The sequence below is a fragment of the Sus scrofa genome, chromosome 15 (genome assembly GCF_054392235.1).
Source record: "Sus scrofa isolate SSC_HxYL_T2T_F1_AM1 chromosome 15, Sscrofa_HxYL_maternal_Yorkshire_Landrace_v2.0, whole genome shotgun sequence".
Classification (NCBI taxonomy): Eukaryota; Metazoa; Chordata; class Mammalia; order Artiodactyla; family Suidae; genus Sus; species Sus scrofa.
The window spans coordinates 86188325-86207023 of NC_139397.1; the positions used below are offsets into that span (position 1 = coordinate 86188325).

At 35.7% G+C, this 18699-nt stretch overlaps 2 protein-coding genes across 18 annotated transcripts in view; one reads left to right on the forward strand and one right to left on the reverse strand.

Moving 5' to 3' along the window:
* TTC21B (tetratricopeptide repeat domain 21B) overlaps nucleotides 1-18699 on the reverse strand; it is an 875896-nt gene that overhangs the window by 293414 nt on the left and 563783 nt on the right. The window lies entirely within an intron of this gene.
* Nucleotides 1-18699, forward strand: part of SCN2A (sodium voltage-gated channel alpha subunit 2) — a 134448-nt gene that overhangs the window by 64949 nt on the left and 50800 nt on the right. For 7 of the 17 annotated variants that reach the window (XM_084999284.1, XM_084999290.1, XM_084999298.1 and 4 more), the window contains 8 exons: nucleotides 244-335; nucleotides 1383-1655; nucleotides 4413-4476; nucleotides 6237-6378; nucleotides 6508-6714; nucleotides 8062-8349; nucleotides 11851-12198; nucleotides 16098-16230. In XM_084999284.1, the coding sequence (XP_084855410.1) occupies nucleotides 244-335; nucleotides 1383-1655; nucleotides 4413-4476; nucleotides 6237-6378; nucleotides 6508-6714; nucleotides 8062-8349; nucleotides 11851-12198; nucleotides 16098-16230 (1547 nt within the window). Of the gene's footprint in view, nucleotides 1-243; nucleotides 336-430; nucleotides 523-1382; nucleotides 1656-4412; nucleotides 4477-6236; nucleotides 6379-6507; nucleotides 6715-8061; nucleotides 8350-11850; nucleotides 12199-16097; nucleotides 16231-18699 lie in introns of all 17 variants that reach the window. The other 10 variants (XM_084999282.1, XM_084999285.1, XM_084999289.1 and 7 more) reach the window with 2 other exon arrangements.

Sequence of the window (18699 nt, forward strand, 5' to 3'; positions counted from 1 at the left end):
TTATGCACTTTGGAGAAATTAGGGACTGTCTTAGTAAATTGAATGATTTTGACTTCAGTTAGCACTTTAAAGCAATAAAATAATTTCCCCAGGTAACAGAGTTTATGATTGATCACAATGCCATTTTTCTCTAAATTGGGAAATCTGATGGCGACACTCATTGAAGTTGAAAAGGTCTTGATGAAAGACCAACTTAGACTTAGATTTCCCTAAATTCTGAATAACTCTGATTTAATTCTACAGGTATGTAACAGAATTTGTAAACCTAGGCAATGTTTCAGCTCTTCGAACTTTCAGAGTCTTGAGAGCTTTGAAAACTATTTCTGTAATTCCAGGTAAGAAGAAACTGGTATAAGGTGGTAGGCCCCTTATATCTCCAACTGTTTCTTGTGTTCTGTTATTGTGTTTGTGTGTGAACTCCCTATTACAGATATGTGACAGAATTTGTGGACCTGGGCAATGTCTCAGCGTTGAGAACATTCAGAGTTCTCCGAGCATTGAAAACAATTTCAGTCATTCCAGGTGAGAGCTAGGTTAAACACTGAGGCTGACTTTAGCAGCATTGGTGCCGCAATCACAGCTTTTGTGCGTAAGCCTTATTGCTTGTCACCTATTGCAAATAAATTTGTAAAAAAGCAAGAATCAGTACATCACATTTTGGATGGATTTGATTCTTTGCTTTTACTAGTTGCTTTCTTTAAAATTAACTGTTCTAAATCAGCCTTTGAGTTTAACAAGTTTTTGCATGAGGCATTTGCAGTAACAGGCTACATGGTTTGCGTCCTATAACATCAAGCTTTCCGCATAGAAGCTAAACTATGAAGCGTTCAAACTGATGCAAATTTGACCAGTTAGGTTTAAAACTGCAGATAAATGAAAGAACAAGGGATAGCATGAGTGCTGCATGGGGCTCAGTTTTCAGATGTCTTCCTTTATTAACCCATACTCAAGCTTGCAGAATTCACAATAACTCCATAATTCAGTGATTCAAGATTTCTTATTTATTCATATAGATTTTCTAAAATTAATAAGAGGTTAGGGAGTAAGACATCTGCAAATAAAAGCAAAATATTTACTCAAGGTTGATATTTAAGCATGAATAACAAAACCATTTCTTTTGCTCTCCTTAGAGAGTACTTAGAAATACACTTTTGGTTTATTTCCATTCACAGTTTTCTAATGAACATACAAATTCTGCTTTCATTCATTTTCACCAGCTAGCAGGCTTTTCATGAAAATGTTATTCAATCACCAACATTAAACTAATATTGTTGGCATTCTGCATGACATCTTTATTTTCCAGGACAAGCTCATGATGTTTTTGTCTGTAAAGTAGCTGCTGAATAGTATATTTAAGTTCCTCCTTTTGATTTTATTTGTAGGCCTGAAGACCATCGTGGGGGCCCTAATCCAGTCGGTGAAGAAGCTCTCAGATGTAATGATCCTGACTGTGTTCTGTCTGAGCGTGTTTGCACTAATAGGATTACAGCTGTTTATGGGCAACCTGCGAAATAAATGTTTACAATGGCCCCCAGATAATTCTTCCTTTGAAATAAACATCACTTCCTTCTTTAATAGCTCATTGGATGGGAACGGTACCACTTTCAATAGGACAGTGAGCATGTTTAACTGGGATGAATATATTGAAGATAAAAGTAAGACATATTCTTAACCTTTAAGTTGTTTAGTACTTCAAATATTAAAAATATATGTAGTGAAAATTGTCTCAATTTCAATGTGAACCAAATGACTTAGAACAATTTAAGATAATACACGTAATGCAGAAATCAAATGATATCTTATTCCTTTTTCCTTATCTGTCAATCATCATGATAAAAGTTACCACTTGAAAATGTGTCCTTTTCCCAAACCAGTGTTGAAAGCAGTACAATATAATGGTATATAAACAAAACTATTTGTTTGGTAGGCATTGATCAGGAGTTTTCAGTCATTTTAATAAATAAATCAGTTATTTAAACTATTTGGTGTAGTTTGCTGAAATGGATTGTTAAGAAGACTGGGGAAAAATAATTTGGCTGTATTTGACTCAGTATATGTATTGAGTACATATGCTGTATCTGGAAATAGAGAAACCATTTACCAAGATAAAATCTGAATTTTTGTACTCATTAGAAAGTTAAGCAACCTCAGTCCAGCAAGTCACTTATTAATGAAAAAGGATAATCTCAAAACTGACCTCTATAATATTCTAATTTATCTCTTTGGTATCAATCATCGTGTTAGAGTTTTTTATTGGTATAGTTTGATTTTATTTTAGAAATGGGCATCAGAATATATCCAAATCCCTCCCTCCAGGTACAATTAACTCGCCAACTTCCATTGGTATCTTGATTATCAGTCCTCCACTGGGATACTTAATCTGAAGTATCTTCCATGGTTTTTAGAACCATATGAAATTTTATCACTGCTCACATTAAGATTTATATTGGAGAGATTAAGATTCACCAGATAGGAAGTTCCCGTCATGGAGCAGTGGAAATGAATCCGACTAGGAACCATGAGGTTTCAGGTTCGATCCCTGGCCTCGATCAGTGGATTAAGGATCCAGCGTTGCCATGAGCTGTGGTGTAGGTCATAGACGTGGCTCAGATCTGGCATTGCTGTGGCTCTGGCGTAGGTCGGCAGCAACAGCTTCAATTAGACCCCTAGCCTGGGAACCTCCATATGCTCTAGGTGTGGCCCTAAAAGACAAAAAAAAAGAAAAAAAGAAAAAAAAATTCACTGGATAAATGAATAAATAAAACAAATGATTTCATTATTTAAGGGTTTTCCCATTTATTAATGTTATAGCAGCATGGTGATAGTCTTTGCACATGAATCTTTTCTGTTTCTGATTGTCTCCTTTAGAGAGATTTTTTTTTTAATAGAATTTTGGAGGACAGTCAAAGGGTATGACCAGATTAAGACTGGGAAGACATAGTGTCAGATTGCTCTCCAGAGAAATCATACCACTATATACTCCCTAGAGTAGTGACCATCTTACTGAATTCTTTCTCATTAGCTTAGATAATCTTTTGGCAGAAAGAAAAGTATATCCTCTTTTAAATTATTAATGTAGAATTTATAATATATTTATTATTGTCATTAGCAAGGTATATATTTCATGTAATGTAAATTATCTGTTGATAGTTTTACCCATCATTCCATCAGGTGATAGTATATTTGGGGAAATTCATAAGAACTCTTTAATTCATCAGGTATATTAGCATTTTGTCATTTTCGGTGAATGTATTCTCCAGCTTGTTTTTCTTTTTATTAATTGCCTTGGAGCCTAAGTAAGTTTTATTTTTAGGCAATCAAGTCATCAAATTTTTTTTCTCTTATTCATATTTCAGTTTATAAAATGTTTCTGGATTCAGAGATAATAAAAATTTTCACCTAGATATTCTACATATAAAGCAGTCACCTATATATTTTAGGTTAAAAAGAAAACCTGTATATTTTTATATTACTGGATTTGTCTTTAAATTTTTAATCTTTGAACATCTAGAATTATTTTTTGATATGTTATGAGATAATGATCTAAAAGTTTTTGTAAAACTATGACCCAGATTGACCTTCATAATATATTAGGGTATTCCTTTAATATAGGCTTTAAGTATTCCTGAAAACTGTCAAAAAAATTTTCTGTGGGGGATATGTGTTTGTGTTTATTAATGTGTATGTGTTTTGTGTGGGTGAATATGTAAATATGTATGTTTATACATACATATGTTTTCTGAGATTATTTTTGCAACTTATTTGTTATATATGATATTCCTTAAGAACAAAAATTAGGTATACTTAGAAAATATATACCTCCAAGGAAATAAGTTTACCTTGAAAGACAGTAATCAAACCAAAATTCAAAACAAAATATTTAATTACAGCATCATAGAAAGAACAAACACCTAAGGCCACTTTTCACAAGAAACTAAGATAAAATTGGTAGGAAAAAAAAAATCTAAATCTTTTTTGAGTCCAGGCAAAATGTATTTGTAAAGTAAATTGTAATCTCATGGAAATATTTAGAAGCAGCAAGTCTTTCTCTTCTCTCATTTTTTTGTGCCAAGCAAACAGCTTCAATTTGACAGCTGTTTTTTGAATTATTCCAAACAATTTGAGTTTTTATTTACAATAAATACTGATGGAGAATGCTATAATAGTTAATCCTTATAAAAAATTTCTTTTTAAAGCATATTTTCTAAACATTTATTTAATCAAAATGTTTTTTGATATTTGTTTAATATCAATTATTATTAAAAATATATTCATTTATCCATATACATATTTATTATTTTATCAACTTCATTATGTTTTTTTAAATGTAAGCTTTATTACCAAGACACAATGGCCAAAGTGTTTGAGGGTTTTTTTTAATTATTCTTTCTGTTCCTTGCTCTTTTAAATAGGTCACTTTTATTTTTTGGAAGGGCAAAACGATGCTCTGCTTTGTGGCAACAGCTCAGATGCAGGGTAAGTGTTGAGTCTTAGTCCATCAGCCTCAGTAACCTGCCACCTCCCACCCACCCAACCCCCGCTTGTTCCTCATTCAAAGCCCTCCATAAATTTCACTTCACGCTGACTCTCAAAATAGCTGGGATAAGTGTGGATTCTCACCTCCTTCACACGCTCATACGTAGCAATTATTTTTCCATGCTGGGTCACAGCTAATCTTCCAAATTAGTTCAATGAAAAATAGAGAGATAAAAGCAGTACAAATCCATAAGAAGCTTTAAGTTAATAGAATTCATAAGCATGTCCTTTTATAAGTGTGATATTCTACATTCGCTAATGTGGTCTCCATGAAGATAATGTCAGTATCTGAGGTGTGGGAGTACATGTCTAGCATATTTTAGCAAAGTGGTTAAGAGCATAGATTGGAGCATTTACATGGATTCAAACCTGGAACTCCACCATATAATGTCACCTCTGCTTGCCTTGATTTCTGCAGGCGATAAATAGATAAGAAGGCGGCTGTGAAAATTAAATGGATTAGTAAATGTATAGTTATTACAGCACTCAGTAAGTCCTTTTAATTTTTATGACTGGCATCATGTGAATGCTTATAATTAAGAAATATTGGAGTTCTCGTCGTGGCGCAGTGGTTAACAAATCCGACTAGGAACCATGAGGTTGCGGGTTCAGTCCCTGCCCTTGCTCAGTGGGTTAACGATCCGGCATTGCCGTGAGCTGTGATGTAGGTTGAAGACCCGGCTTGGATCCCTCGTTGCTGTGCCTCTGGCGTAGGCTGGTGGTTACAGCTCCGATTAGACCCCTAGCCTGGGAACCTCCATATGCCGCGGGAGCGGCCCAAGAAATAGCAAAAAAGACAAAAAAAAAAAGAGAAATACTGTACCTGGAGCTAAAGCTAAGAAGAAAATTCAGAGAAATAGTTACCTTTCTCTATTTAACAAAACTTTAGAATCATAGAAGTCTGACGTTCTTTCTGTGGAAGAAGATATTGTGGACATCAGTAACTAAAACCTATAGCAAAATTCCCAGTGATAACAGGCTTTGCATTTGGTTCATATGACAAAGATTGTGCTGCCTTTATCTCCAGATCTCAGTAAAACAGACTGGTTTTAACTCATTGTCTATTCTGTACTAGATGCTTTGCATATGATATCTTCTTCAATGCTTGTAAGTTTGAGAGGCAGGTTCTTTTCTTACCCCTTTCTTACATATGAGGTATTTCAAGACTAGGAAGTTTGGGAAACTTGCCCAAGATATGCAGCCCAAGTGCCTGGCACAATATTGAGACCAGGTCAGCCTGACAATGCAGGTCATGCTGTAAAATCTTCACTCTGCAAACTCATTCATTCCTCTATATACGCTCCACCCATCTTTTTTTCACCCCTCTCCCCCACCGCCACATTCAACACATTTCTGCCTCCAGATATCCTCAATGAAAATCAAACTCTTCCCTATAGACTCTCTTTTGTGTTCCTTTCTACAAATTCCATGAGATAGTAATCATATTATGATTGCTTTTATATGGAGAAATGATAAATACAGTAACGACAGGAATCACAGAGAAATCCACAAATAGACTTAGCAGATTCTGTTGTTATATTAATCAGTTCATTTAGTGCTGAACTGAGCACTGGGTAAAGGGAGAGAAATCTGCTTCCCCTGGTTTCATATAAAATAGACATCAGTATCTATAAAAACAGGAAAGCCAGCCATCAAACTGGAGTTACTCACTCCCTCTCTTTCCTTTAATCTAATCACAGCCAGTGTCCAGAAGGATACATCTGTGTGAAGGCTGGTCGAAACCCCAACTATGGCTACACAAGCTTTGACACTTTTAGCTGGGCTTTCTTGTCCTTATTTCGTCTCATGACTCAAGACTTCTGGGAAAACCTTTATCAACTGGTGAGAACAGATAAAATGTTTTGGGAAGCATGAAATACTGAAATCCAGAGAACTGCTATAAAATACTTTATTACTTAGAGAGTGAGCTCATAACATTCTATATAAAATTTAATAAAACATCTTTTCCAGACACTACGTGCTGCTGGAAAAACATACATGATATTTTTTGTGCTGGTCATTTTCTTGGGCTCATTCTACCTTATAAATTTAATCCTGGCTGTGGTTGCCATGGCCTATGAGGAACAGAACCAGGCAACACTGGAAGAGGCTGAACAGAAAGAAGCTGAATTTCAGCAGATGCTTGAACAATTAAAAAAGCAACAAGAAGAAGCTCAGGTATAATAAGCAAGTATCAAACCCTTTTGTGTTTGTTTATCTCAATTCTCTGGCCACACTATTGAGGTCAGAGGCATTTAGCACAGAAAACTAGCAGAGGCAATTGACATTCAAAACACATCATATGAGTTTGGTAAGTGCTAGGAGCATGTTTCATTATTAGGAAATTATTATTTTGTTTTGATGATTACTTACTGTCAATAGTAATGACATCCAAACATTAAGAATTATAATTGCTTTAGTGACACTTTTCTCTCTTGTGATCCCTCATTCATTCAAACTTACACAGTAGTTACACCTACTTGCCTTCAATCAAAGTATTAATCTTCTGGGGAAGAGGAATTCAGTTATAGTTGCTTCTTCATTAGTGTCACTGGAGGTGAGAAAGATCAGAAAACCAAAGTCAAACTGAGAAGATTATTTCATAGGATCTGGAAAGACAAAGACTTATTTGATATTTATTTTCTATTTGAAGAGTTTAAATGCAAGTTTGTGGATTGTATAAGGAAACCCCTGGTATATAAACATACTAAACCATTACATTCTTTGTCTACTACCCTGTAAATCCTATAATTTCAACTTGATGAGGCTTGAAAATAAGATAAGAATTTCTCTAATTATATTTGCTTGAATTAATGTCATTAATTCATTGCCTATACGTGGCTTTTCTTGGATGTATAGTTCTCTTTTAATACTGAGTATACTGGTTATGTAATAAATACCAGATAAATAAAATATACTGGGTGTTGTGTCAGCAACAATATTGGACACTTTATCTTTCCAACTGTACTATTGTAATTTACAAATTCATTCAGATGCCATGATCTGGGGTTTTCTTATACACAAACTATAATATATTTTTGTTGTGCATTTCTTAGTGAAATAGTCATTTTAAGTCAAAGAAAAAAGTTTATTAAAATAAAATACTTAACTGAGTTAAATTTAATACTGTACACTGGCACTAGGTCATTGTCAAGTGAAAGTGTGATTAATCAGGTTAAAATAGGAAACTCTAGTCTTAATTCTTTCCTTCTTGCGATATTTCTTAAATCACAAAAAAATCATTGTGATATTTGTCTTATTCATATTATTAGATAATTAGAAACCATAGTATGGAGCACAACTTGAAGATTTTCGTCAAAGTTACATGTATTATCTTCCACTTTTCTGTTAATTTTAATTCTTAAATTGGTCTAATGACAATGCGTTGTTTTCCAAAATACAGACTAGAATGGAAAATCATTTTCAAGATAATATATTCATGATACTAAGGATAAATTAAGCAGAAACATGGATAGAATTTTTCAAAGTTTGTGCACAACTACTATTTCCCTTGGACCCTTCTAGGCAGCAGCTGCAGCAGCATCTGCTGAATCAAGAGACTTCAGTGGTGCTGGCGGGATAGGGGTTTTCTCAGAAAGTTCTTCAGTAGCATCAAAGTTGAGCTCCAAGAGTGAAAAAGAGCTGAAAAACAGACGGAAGAAAAAGAAACAGAAAGAACAGTCTGGAGAAGAAGAAAAGGAAGATGGGGTCCACAAATCTGAATCCGAAGACAGCATAAGAAAAAAAGGTTTCCGTTTTTCCTTAGAAGGAAGCAGGCTGACATATGAAAAGAGGTTTTCCTCTCCACACCAGGTAAAATTATTAGTTTATATAAATTGCATTATAAAACAAACATATTTTTTAAGATATGCCAGAGTTTGATTAGAGATAAAACTGCCCTCCTCCTGGATGGCGCAGTACTTTCAGAATGGCTCTGATCACTGAGTGTTTAGGTTATCACCTCAAAGAATTTGTGGGTTTTACAACTTTTTGGAATTCCAGGAAAGTATTTTTAGATCACAGATCTTGCTGGGCTTGGGTAGGCTTTTGACTTTGAGATTTTGTTAAAGACTCATAAGCATCTCAGGGCAGTTTTCCCCATGAGGAATAATCAGCAGATGGTTCCCCTCCCTTTTTAGCTGTGGGCCTGGACCCAGTGAACTGTGGATTTCCTGAGTGTCAAGTTCCTAGAAGTGAAGAATCAAATCTCTCAGACCATCTGTGTGGATGCTCCTATCCATGTGCGAACTTTATATGAAGTGTATTCTTCATTTTCTTATTTTAAGAAAAATTTTTCTAGAAGTGTAACCAAAATTTTTAGGTGGATGTGCACTGAGGAAGTGCCACTACAGTTGTGTTTAATTGCGCTTGATGATCTATGTCTCATGTTTAAGGAGACTTGCATTGAAAGAATATCTTGACTTATACAGTCCAGAAAATGTTCTCTAGATGCTTCTGGCTTATGTACAAACACACACTGCTGAGACTTTGAAATTTAGGATCCTTAATTGTCTTTGATATTACCAAGAGAATTACCAGAAGTACAAATTCTCAGTAGTGAAACCTTCATGTCCATACAGTTAACAGTAACAACTTGGACACTGATAGCAGTGCTAACAGCTAACACCTACATGGTACATTGCTACTTGAAGTATAAATTCTTTTAGGTCCCTCACTACAGGAGGGACTATAATCTTCATTCCCAATCTGCAGATGTGAAGAGAAGGGGAAGGCAGGTATTCTTTTTTGAGTGCCTCTTTTGTGTTTGGAATTCTTTTTATTCTATCATAATTAATGTTAACAGACCTGCATATTATCATTTTCACGGTTTTTTAGGCTCAGTGAAGTTTAATAACTGCCACATAGCTATTAAACTTTGGGATGGCGTTCAGATTTGGCCTAATACTGAAACCCTTGAACTTTCCACTGTATCGAGCTGACTAGAAATAATATCTTTAAAAAAAAAATTAAGAAACTGCTAAGGAAATTTACAATTTGATTTCATTTAAAAGATATATGCATATATATATGCTCTTTGTACATTTCATAGTATACACAGCCACATAACCTTATGTTTAATATGTATAAAATTTTTATCGATCAGCCTTATTCATTCCAGTCCAGGGAACATTATAAGATAGGATAAATTAAAGGATTAGTGGGGTTGAATTCAAATTTGAAATAGAATTTGTTTTTATAACATTTACTCATCCTTACTCATGTTGTCAATCATTATGATTCTGTTAGTTGGAGACATTAATCTTAATAAATGTGAATTAAAAAATAAAATCCACTTTTTATAGCATTGGTCATTTTGAAGGAAGAAAAAAGGGGAAGGAGGGAGGAAAGACAGAAATTGGTTACATGAGGAAAAACTACCCAACTTTGAAACTGCAGATCAATAGATACCGAAAACAGTCACTGTGATTTAAGCTTTATTTCAAATCCGATAGAACTAATTCTAGGCAAAATAGTAAAGCCTGAAAATGTTAGGCTCTGTCCTACCTTTCTCTGTAAATGTTATTCAAAGACGTAACATTTTCCCCATCCTGTCTTTTTGAAACCTCTACTTTCTAACTAATTGGGCCTTACAGGTGACCTCTGACTAATACAACATGTAGTATCTGGCTCAAATTGATACTTGTTTTTAAAGTGGTATTTGCATAAAAATAGAAAAAAGAAATTTTCTATCCAGTAAAGAAGTATTGAAACAAGTAACTAAGAAGATGGAGAGGGCACTGCAGAGACAGAAACAGAGAGAGAGGTAAAGGGAGAGAAAGAAAAGGAGGGGGAGACAAAGAATGCTGAAATCATACTAATCCCACTTTGCAAGACCCTGTAAGTAATACTGAAAATAGCAAGTCAAGTATTAACCAGGGTACAGTGATGAAAAGTCCATAGTTTTTCTTAGATATTTCAAGGACCCAAGACCCCAAAATACTAAAAACTGTTGTTTTATAGTAACATGATAGAAAGGTGATTGTGTTGGCAACCATTTCTACTTTTGTATTGAAAAAATATAATGTACACTTTTAGCATAAGGTTATCATGTTCTCAGTGGAATAGGTGGATTTCAAGAAATATTTTTCAGACCTCAGTATGATTTATTAGTGTGGGAGGAGGGAAAGAAGGAAGTTAAGAGTGCAATTTCTAATCACGTCTCAAGACAATCTTATGTTCAAACTTATGTTTGAACTTATGTCCAAACTTATGTTCAATATTTTTAGCAATCCCAATTGAAAATATATCTCTATCCCAACAATTGCGAAAGAAAGAGGTCACTGTTATTGACCAAGTAGGGTCCCCTACCCACCTTTCAACCATTCTCTACGGCCAGAGGCATCGAATACACTCACTGGCTAGGCTTGAATTGTGGTCTTGCTGAGGGGCATTTCTTAGAGATAATCAGGATATTGTCAATAGAAAAAGGACAACTGGATATTGGACAAAGAGAAATAAGTGTTCATTACAGTGCAGTTATAAAAGTAGACTAGTGATAAATAGGAAGTGATTCATTGTGCTCAATGCTGCTATGCTTTAGAACAAAAGTAAACTGAATGATGGCAGTGACATTGTAGCCATCTGGAAAACTGTTAAATGATTGTGAACAGATACTTAGTGAAAACCAGGTTTTTATAAATAAGGTGCTCTTCAGATTTCTTTAGACAGACAGAAGAGTGAAAATCATGGGATGAATCATATAGTTCTTTCAGCTTGATTGGTTTAAATTATTCATGAGGAGCTTATAAAATACATGAAGGGAAGAGGGAAGCTGCTTCTTGTACTGTAATTAAACAGACCTACCAGCAAGATTGATTTTATTTTCCTCTGTAGTGAGATCTGCCTCAGGGTGTGGTCACTAGTGAGCTCTTACTATTGTGTTTTGGCTTCAAAGAATCAAAATATAGTTGTGTACTTAATTGGTTCTCATTGGATTATTACATGAGATTAACTTCTAGAGAAGGATCTAGCAAAAATTTCAGTTCCAGGTGACAGAAATGAGACAAAACACTCTTGAGGGGTACTTCTGACTATCTGAAGTCACAGATAAAGTAGAAGAAAATGGTAGAAAATGAGAGCTCAGAAGATGAAAATGAAGGAGGGGAGAAAAGGGGAAAACAAAACAAAAAGCTGAACCTAGTAGAAAGTGAGCCCCACCAGCAGTTACTTCAGGAGCCCTTGATCCCACCTGTACAATGGCTTATCTTAGGTGTGTCAACAAATATGAAGCAATGAGTGCATGCTCATCCTTTTCAAGATACCAGAACTTAATCCTGTGCATCTGTTTTTTGTTTCCTTTCTTGTTATTTATAGTCTTTATTGAGCATCCGTGGCTCCCTTTTCTCTCCAAGACGCAACAGTAGGGCTAGCCTTTTCAGCTTCAGAGGTCGAGCCAAGGATATTGGCTCTGAGAATGACTTTGCTGATGATGAGCACAGCACCTTTGAAGACAATGACAGCAGAAGAGACTCTCTGTTTGTGCCGCACAGACACGGGGAGCGGCGCCACAGCAACGTCAGCCAGGCCAGCCGTGCCTCCAGGGTGCTCCCTATTCTGCCCATGAACGGGAAGATGCACAGCGCTGTGGATTGCAATGGCGTGGTCTCCCTGGTCGGAGGCCCTTCTGCCCTCACATCTCCTGCTGGGCAGCTCCTGCCAGAGGTGAGGCCCCTGAAACTTGCAGCTGTTGGCAAGGGAGCCATGGCTGGTGCAGGCGAGAATGGTTTTCCACATGTAGGAATTTTATTGAGTCTGTTGTTCAAAGGCCAGGGGTCAGTTCAAAGAAGCTATGAATTCTCTTTGTCAAATTGTTCCATTCAGACTCTTTTAGAAATGAATGAAAAACATAAGTAGGGGGAGTTCCTGTTGTAGCTCAGCAGAAAAGGAACACAGCTAGGATCCATGAGGATGCAGGTTTGATCCCTGACCCCACTCAGCGGGTTAAGGATCCCCTTGCCCTTGCTGTGAGCATGGTGTAGGTCACAGACATGGCTTGGATCCAGTGTTGCTATGGCTATGGCATAGGCCAGCAGCTGTAGTTCCGACTGGACCCCTAACCTAGGAACTGCCATATGCTGAGGGTGTGGTCCTAAAATGAAAAAAAAAAAAAAAAAGAAGAAGAAGAAGAAGAAGAAGCCACTCAGGGTACCTGGTAAAGTCATGTACTGTAATTATTTGAGCAGATTTCAATTTTTATATTACTGTCATGAATTTTTAAATAAACTTAGTAGCCCTAAATCATACATATGGAAGAGGGTTTCAACTAAATAACAGACACTTACAGGCATATATTATGGACATTTCTTTTGAGAAACATAAGGTGCTTTTAAATTTTGGTATTAAGATTTCATTTGCTGGAGTTCCCGTCGTGGCGCAGTGGTTAACGAATCCGACTAGGAACCATGGGGTTGCGGGTTCGGTCCCTGCCCTTGCTCAGTGGGTTGATGATCCGGCGTTGCCGTGAGCTGTGGTGTAGGTTGCAGACACGGCTCGGATCCCACGTTGCTGTGGCTCTGGCGTAGGCCAGTAGCTACAGCTCCGATTAGACCCCTAGCCTGGGAACCTCCATATGCCGCGGGAGCGGCCCAAGAAATAGCAAAAAAGACAAAAAAAAAAAAAAAAAAAAGATTTCATTTGCTGACATAAAGGTATTCTGGAAATGCCATTTGGTTGTACTTTATAATTTGCTGATACTATTAAAATCTTTATATGATTTTTTTGTACACAATTCTATTCATTATAGTTGGAAGAACTCTTTAAACCACATTAAAATCATTTGGCGTTTAGCTTTTAGTCCCCTAATATAGGAGCTTCTCACCTTGGATGATAGAAATAATCACTGATCTTCTTCACTTCTTCACATGGCCTCTCCCTCCACTTTCTCCCAGAGAAATGTCCAAGTATCCTGGAGTCAGATATCAAATCATGAAAAAAGTAGAACTTTGTTGGGAAAGAACCTGGAAGAATGCCAAGGGAATATCAACTTCTCTTAAAAAAAACATAGCTAATTATGTAACAGATACTGTCCAGAACACTTTACATGCATTAATTCATTTAATCATCATAACAGTCCTTTATCATAATTACTAACATTAACACCAATTTTTCAGAGGAAGAAACTGAGGCCTATGAATGGTGGAGCTAGGATTTTACCCTAGGTATGCTGGCTACTATCTACATTCTATTCATATTGAAATATTATCTCCCATTAATTTAAAAAAATATTTTCTTAAATGGAAAAGAAAAGATGACTAAGGAAAAGCTTTCATTTTAACCAGTGATTCTCAGAATATATTTCATCTTCAGACTACTTACATCAGAATTCCCTAGGATACTACTTAAAATGGAGATTCCCCATTTCCCCCTCTCTGAACCCCTGGAAACCACCATTCTCCTCTCTGCTTCTCTGAGTTTGATGACCAAAGGGTCCAAAGTTCAAATTATGCAAAATAAATACATTCTGGAGATTTGCTACATAGCATAGTGTCAAGAGCTAAAAATACTAAATTGTAAACTTAAAATTCACTGGGAAGGTAGATCTTATTAAGTGTTCTTACCATAAATAACACAATGACAATGATAAAATGGGTGGAAGGAAACTTTAGAAAGAGATGGAAATGTTTATGGCCGGATGGTGTATAGTTATTCTCAAACTCATTAGGTTGTATACATGAAATACATACAGCTTTTTACATGTCAATAATTCCTCAATAAAGTGATTTAAAGAAAAAAATGAGGATTTCCGGGCCCATCCAGACTTACTCAGACCAAAAGGCTAGGAGAAAAAGGTCATGGATTTCTTCTCTACTAACAAACATCCCACATGGTTCTTACACATAATAAGGTGTATCACTGATCTTTATAAAAGTTAATTTTGCAAACAAAAACAAGACCATAACTTGTTTACATAAATACAAAGAGAATGTCAGAAAATGTTTAGCATTTATCAGTAATTACCACAAAACCCCTGTCCTGTCAGAGAGGGTAGGATAAATCTCTGAAAGCAAGTTGGGGCAGTTTGAAACAAAGGCTAATGTGATTGCTATTTCCTGCTGCCTCATATCCATCCTTCAGTGTTGCTCCAGTGCTATGAAGCAGGGCCCTTCACTGCGGTGCAGCCAAAGCTGAAAGTGCAGAACAGAGAAAGGGCTTTGTGAGACTATGGAAGGGAAATGAGAGCAGAAGTAAACAACTGCAGGCAAATGCCACCCTCCAAGCACATAATATACTGCACTTTACTCCTAAATTCGGTGAAAGCAATTTAACTTAAGAATTTCCTTGCTTGGTAATATTATTAGTAGTTTTGGAATCTAACTCTCAAAATTGACATATCTAGGATTACACATATAATTTTGTATAGAGCAGAAGGGACTAGATGACCTTTACTTGACCCTGTTTTTTCCTTCAAACTGCCTTTCTCTGATGGGGCAAAATATTTTAAATTCTGAGAGACAACTTTTTGACTTAAAGAACTTTAGTTTCAGAGAGGGGTTATTTCTTTTCTCACTAATTTTACTTTTCTTTCATAGTAAAATTAATTAATTCTAGACTGACCTAAACGAATATTTATTTCCATTAATGACAATCATCTTAATTGAGTGGAAACTCTGCTTTTGAATATATATGTATTAGAAGTATGCAGGTTAATAAAAATAATATTAATTACTCATAGCACAATAAAGTAGATGAATAGGACTCATATTACTCTTTTAGAAATAAGGAAAATCCTCAGAGAACTAAAAGTGACTTCTTATTTACTATTAACACTCACACCTGCATTTGAGTTTTGCCCATTTTTTCATGTGATAATCAACTTCATTGTTTGAGCTCTTGAAATAGGAACAAATATCTGCCCATGTTGACATTCTGGTGAGTTTATTTTGGAAAAGAAAATTACCAAGTCAATGTATCATTGCTAAAGATCAAAGACCCCCCCAGTTTGATTTTTTGCCTTAAATTAGAGTTTCAATTCCAATATTGAGTTGTTTTGTGGGTGGAGTTGTCTTGTAAGTGTAAAACAAAGTTATAGATGAGTTCTAAAATTTAGTTTTATTATTAAGGATGTTGGAAAATGTTACTTGTTTATAATGAAAAAAGCATTTTACAGATGGAATTCACATTTTAGCAAGACTTACTAATGCATTATTAAGGAAAACCTAAATATAATTTTCATACATTAGACCACATGAATATATATATTTAACTCAACCTGTGAGTAAATCAAGGAGCGATATGTTTCAGTTTGGAGTTCTGCACAAGATTGGCTAAAATGTTACAGAGTTATCTATTCAGTAATAGGCATGATCCCTCCAACCCAAAGCTCCAAGATGGAGGAACTGGAAAAGTCCATCTTGATCACAAGCCCAGGCATCCCTGAAAGCTGAGAATCTGATGGGCTTTTGAACACTTCCCAAGAATGATGATTCCAGCAATGTCTTAATGAGCTGTTCACATCTGAGAAAGCATGGTGAATATTTAGTCAAGTAACCCATTTTACAGGAACACTTTGGATTTCGCTGGCCTTAAAATAATAGTTATTTCAAATGAAATTTTATTTTTAGGGCACAACTACTGAAACAGAAATAAGAAAGAGACGGTCCAGTTCTTATCATGTTTCAATGGATCTGTTGGAAGATCCTACAGCAAGGCAAAGAGCAATGAGTATGGCTAGTATTTTGACCAACACCATGGAAGGTATGTCAAAAGTCTACAGCATAATTACTTGGTAATGCTTTGGTAATGATAAAAAAAAACTTTTATAAATTCCAAGAGAATTCTTTCTGACTTGATACCATGTCATCATTACGTCTTTTTCTAAATAGAAGTAAAATCCATGCGCAACATATGGATTCTGTTGTCTCACATAGATTTTTACATTTAGCCTCCAAGAAGCTACTAAAGTCAAGGAATACTTGGTATACTACGTTAGTAGATTAAGTTCAACAGTTGAATCTTGTTATATGTATTACAGTGATGATAAATGCTTATTTTTATAGTGATGCTAACCCATTTGAATTATATTAACTGCTTGATATTCAAGCTATAAAATTGTTTGGTTTAACCAAAAGTATAAATGAAAAAATAGGAATTAGGGTTTGATATTAACCTTTATGGAGCAAAGTTTTCAAATTTTGTAGAACTACTTTTGCCTCTCTCTGACCAGAGTATTATAATATCTCAGCTTTCTCTTTAGTTGAAGATTGTATTTAAGTAGTTAATATATTGTTTAGAGGTCTGGATCTTATAATGCCAAAATAAAGACTTTGGGGACAGCTTGATCTATGATCAATTATTGGTTCTGTTTTTTTGTGGCTCTACACTTCCATTTCTTCATCAGTAAAGTGTGAATAATGACACTTAGAATAAGCTTGTAAAGATTAAACAAGACCTCGTACATAAAACACCTAAGTACCTGGCATGTAGAAGGCATCAGTAAATATTATTATTAATTGTTCTATTTTTTTGTTCATTCACATGTTTGTTCCTTTCCATACTGTACTTGAATTCAGACATCAACTATCAACTTCAACTACTTAGAAAATATTTTCATAAAAAATAAATTCTATCCACCTCCTTTGCCCTTCTTTCCCCTTCTTTCCCTTTCTCTTTTATAACCCCTTCATTTTCTTCCCCTTCCAAGTGTGTGAGTATGTGGACGTCCATAGATATGTCTGAGGAAAAAGAAAGATGGAGAATGGGAAAGAGCACAAGCATGCACTCACACTCATGCCTTTCCTACTACTAGTTATAATTTCTCTTGTTATTGGATAGATTCTTGGAATATTTTTCCAGTCTTAATGCAAAGATCCCATGATACTAATATCAGTACCAAAAAGCCTAAAAGTCACAGCTAGAAAATCTCGCAGTGTTGATGGCTGTATATATCACAGCCATGTCAGTTACAACAGGGCCCAGTTTTCATAATGTCCTAATGCAATATCAGAAATCTTTTCACTGATTTCTATGGAATATTAAACTCAGTACGTTCTTCCCCAACCTCGCCTGCGTTAGCTTGCACTCCCTCTTCCCCCCCAGCTGCCAGTAGCTTGCTCCTCCCTATCCCTCCAGGTAAATCTTTTGAAGATTCTCTGCTCTTCTGCTCCTTCCATAGCAAAACCACTGAGAGGAAGCTGCCAGTGGTTCTGCTACCGATGTCAGCAGCATGTCTGCTCCCTAAAGCAAGAAGTAGAGAAGGAGACAGGGTAAGTCTAAATGAACAGTCCTACTTTGCACTTCTGATAGCATTAAGTTTGAGCTACATTAAGAAATTACTTAAAAGACATCAACCCATCACAGGATTGGACTTGTCCATTAATTAAGATATGGAGTGTAAAATGAGTTCACCCATATCACCCTTCATGAATATGTGTCTCGTGGAGTTACTTAGAATGAAAAGGCTGCCTAGAAATAACTTAGGAAACAGAAGGTTGAGTGTTTGTTTTAATATCTGCAGAGCTTTTAACTTTATATTTTTATGAGGACCAGTGGCTGAGTTTTCATTCTGTTTTTCATTGGTTATATAGAATGAAAATCATACTTTTCTTTATTCAACACTTCGAATATGACATTGATCAAGACTTGCTATTAGTAATACATAGCATATACATGCAAATAGAGCAGTCTTTAATATAGTTCTCTTTTGTTCCTGATAATGATGAAAAGGTGTCTTAGATTGACATAATCTGTTTATTTGGGGATCCTTTCTTATAAATCTAATCATGGTTTAGTTCACCTTTCACCTTTCCTTTTTTTGAACCAGGCTTGTTGATCCAGGCCAGCAATTTTTGTTTTCCTTCTTTAGAACTACAGCAAACTCTCTATTGTCCAGGGCAATGAGCAGCCTCCTACTTAATGAAACTGTAGGAGATAAGCAAAAATGAATAGCTTGCTCTTCCAGTTTTTTAAATGCAAAAAGCATATGGAAATGTTTCCTGGTCACACCCTTGGGAAGGATGGTGGAAGGGTGAAGTAGAAAGAAGCACCTGAGGAACTGAGGGGAGGCAGTCAAAGGTCTAAACTGGCTGTAAATGATTCTCAGTGTGGAGAACCCAACCAGGAATAATGGAGATGTGGCTGTAGTTCTCTCCAAAGTGCAAAATTCTTTTTTTTTTTTTTTTAGCATGAATAATTGAATGCTTTTACTTTAGAACTTAACAACCCCGC